At 55.8% G+C, this 1761-nt stretch overlaps 1 protein-coding gene across 2 annotated transcripts in view; it reads left to right on the top strand.

The window, feature by feature from the left end:
- Window positions 1-206: 206 nt before the first annotated feature.
- The window catches only part of RHEBL1 (Ras homolog enriched in brain like 1), a 5402-nt gene continuing 3847 nt past the window's right edge, over window positions 207-1761 (top strand). Inside the window, exons 1-2 of one of the 2 annotated variants that reach the window (XM_011936211.1) lie at window positions 207-486; window positions 1028-1167. In XM_011936211.1, the coding sequence (XP_011791601.1) occupies window positions 1050-1167 (118 nt within the window). In that variant the 5' untranslated portion in view covers window positions 207-486; window positions 1028-1049. The remainder of the gene's footprint in view (window positions 487-1027; window positions 1168-1761) is intronic. The other variant, XM_011936210.1, reaches the window with a different exon arrangement.

Genomic DNA, 1761 nt, shown 5'->3' on the forward strand with positions numbered 1-1761 from the left:
AGCCACTTCAGCTAGGCTGCAAATGCGCAAACGCCTTTAGGACCCCGGGTTCCTTTCTGTTTCTTTATGAATGAACCGGCTCCAGTCTGCGCACGCGCAGCTCCTAGGACTCCCGCTCCACGTGAGGCCCACCCTTCCCTCCTGCTGGCGGCACCGCCCTTACCCATTCTAATGGACCAATGGCGAGCGGCCTGAGGGGCGGAGCCCGGCGCGGCGCGGCACAGTAGTTCCCCCGGCGCCGGGCTCCCTCGCGTTAGACTTGCTGTGTTGTGATCACGTGGGCAGCTCCGGGCGCGGCGCTTGTTTTGGTTTCCCTCTAACTTGCCCACGGCAGCTTCTGGGTGAGCGACTTTCCTGCACCTGTCCACACCCTGACCTCGTCTTCGGGCTCTCTCAGCCCGCAGTTCCGCAAGCCCCTGGGGCGGGCTCCTGCCATGCCGCTGGTCCGTTACAGGAAGGTGGTCATCCTCGGATACCGCTCTGTAGGTGAGTCTCCGCCCTGCAGAGCTCGGACGCGCAGCAGCTTTGTAGCCAGAAGAAGCGCGCTGCCGTGGGAACGCGACCCAGGGAGGAATGGTGACATCGTAAGAATGGGGCTGTAGAGCGAGGATTGGAAGAGTGGAGGAATAAAGGTTGGTGGTGTGTGGAGGCTGCAGGAAGCGCGAGCACTCAAGGCTTAATGAGGACCTGGCTGCGGTAATCTCAGAGTGGTCCCAGCGTTACTTTGGGGATAGGGGTGGGGTCACAATTTGAAAACGGGGACGCGGTCTCCGTGGGGACAGATAGTCGCAGGTGTCCTGGGGCGGGGCGGACTTGATCCTGGGGAATCTTGGATCTTCCTGCGGGTAGGATGGGGTGGGGAAGGCGGCGGGAAAGGCTTCCTGCTGCGCTTCTGAATGCATCCGGTAGCCAAAGTGCGGAGACCCCGGGCGAAAAGACGGTGAGGGTAGACACAAGGGATAGGATTGCTTGAGGCACTCACAGACTATGGTGTTAATTTGGGGTACCCTTTGGTCCTGGGCCACAGTCCGAAAGGACAGAGGATGTGAATGTGGATGGATGATTTGGATACAGCTGCCACACTGCTCCCCACAGGGAAGACATCTTTGGCACATCAATTTGTGGAAGGCGAGTTCTCGGAAGGCTACGATCCTACAGTGGAGAATAGTGAGTAGACTTCTCCCCTAGTGTGCTGGTGATGCGACCCGGAGGGCTTGGATAGCCCACCCAACTCCATAATGTATTTCTCTGGTGCCAAGGGGCTGATTTATTTACACATTACATCTAATTTCTTCTTTAGCAATCCTGTTCGATGGATGGCTAGAGTATGGATTTTGCAGGATACTGAGTCTGGGATAGTTTAGATGTAGACATTAAGAACCTTAGTGTGTCTGTCCAGTTACCTGGATAACTCCCTGGAGCTGATCTATCTGTGTCAACCCCAAGGTTAAGAATGTAAGGGGAGGCCGGGCGCAGTGGCTCACGCCCGTAATCCCAGCACTTTGGGAAGCTGAGGCGGGTGGATCGATTGAGGTCAGGATTTCAAGACCAGCCTGGCCAACATGGTGAAACCTCATCGCTACTAAAAATACCAAAATTAGCTGGGCATGGTGGCACACACCTGTAATCCCAGCTACTAAGGAGGCTGAGGTAGGAGAATCGCTTGAACGCAGCAGGTAAATGTTGCAATGAGCAAAGATTGTGCCACTGCACACCAGCCTGGGTGTCAGGGTGAGACTGTCTCAAAAAAAAAAAAAAAAA

This window comes from Colobus angolensis, unplaced genomic scaffold (genome assembly GCF_000951035.1).
Source record: "Colobus angolensis palliatus isolate OR3802 unplaced genomic scaffold, Cang.pa_1.0 Scaffold151, whole genome shotgun sequence".
In the NCBI taxonomy this organism is placed as follows: Eukaryota; Metazoa; Chordata; class Mammalia; order Primates; family Cercopithecidae; genus Colobus; species Colobus angolensis.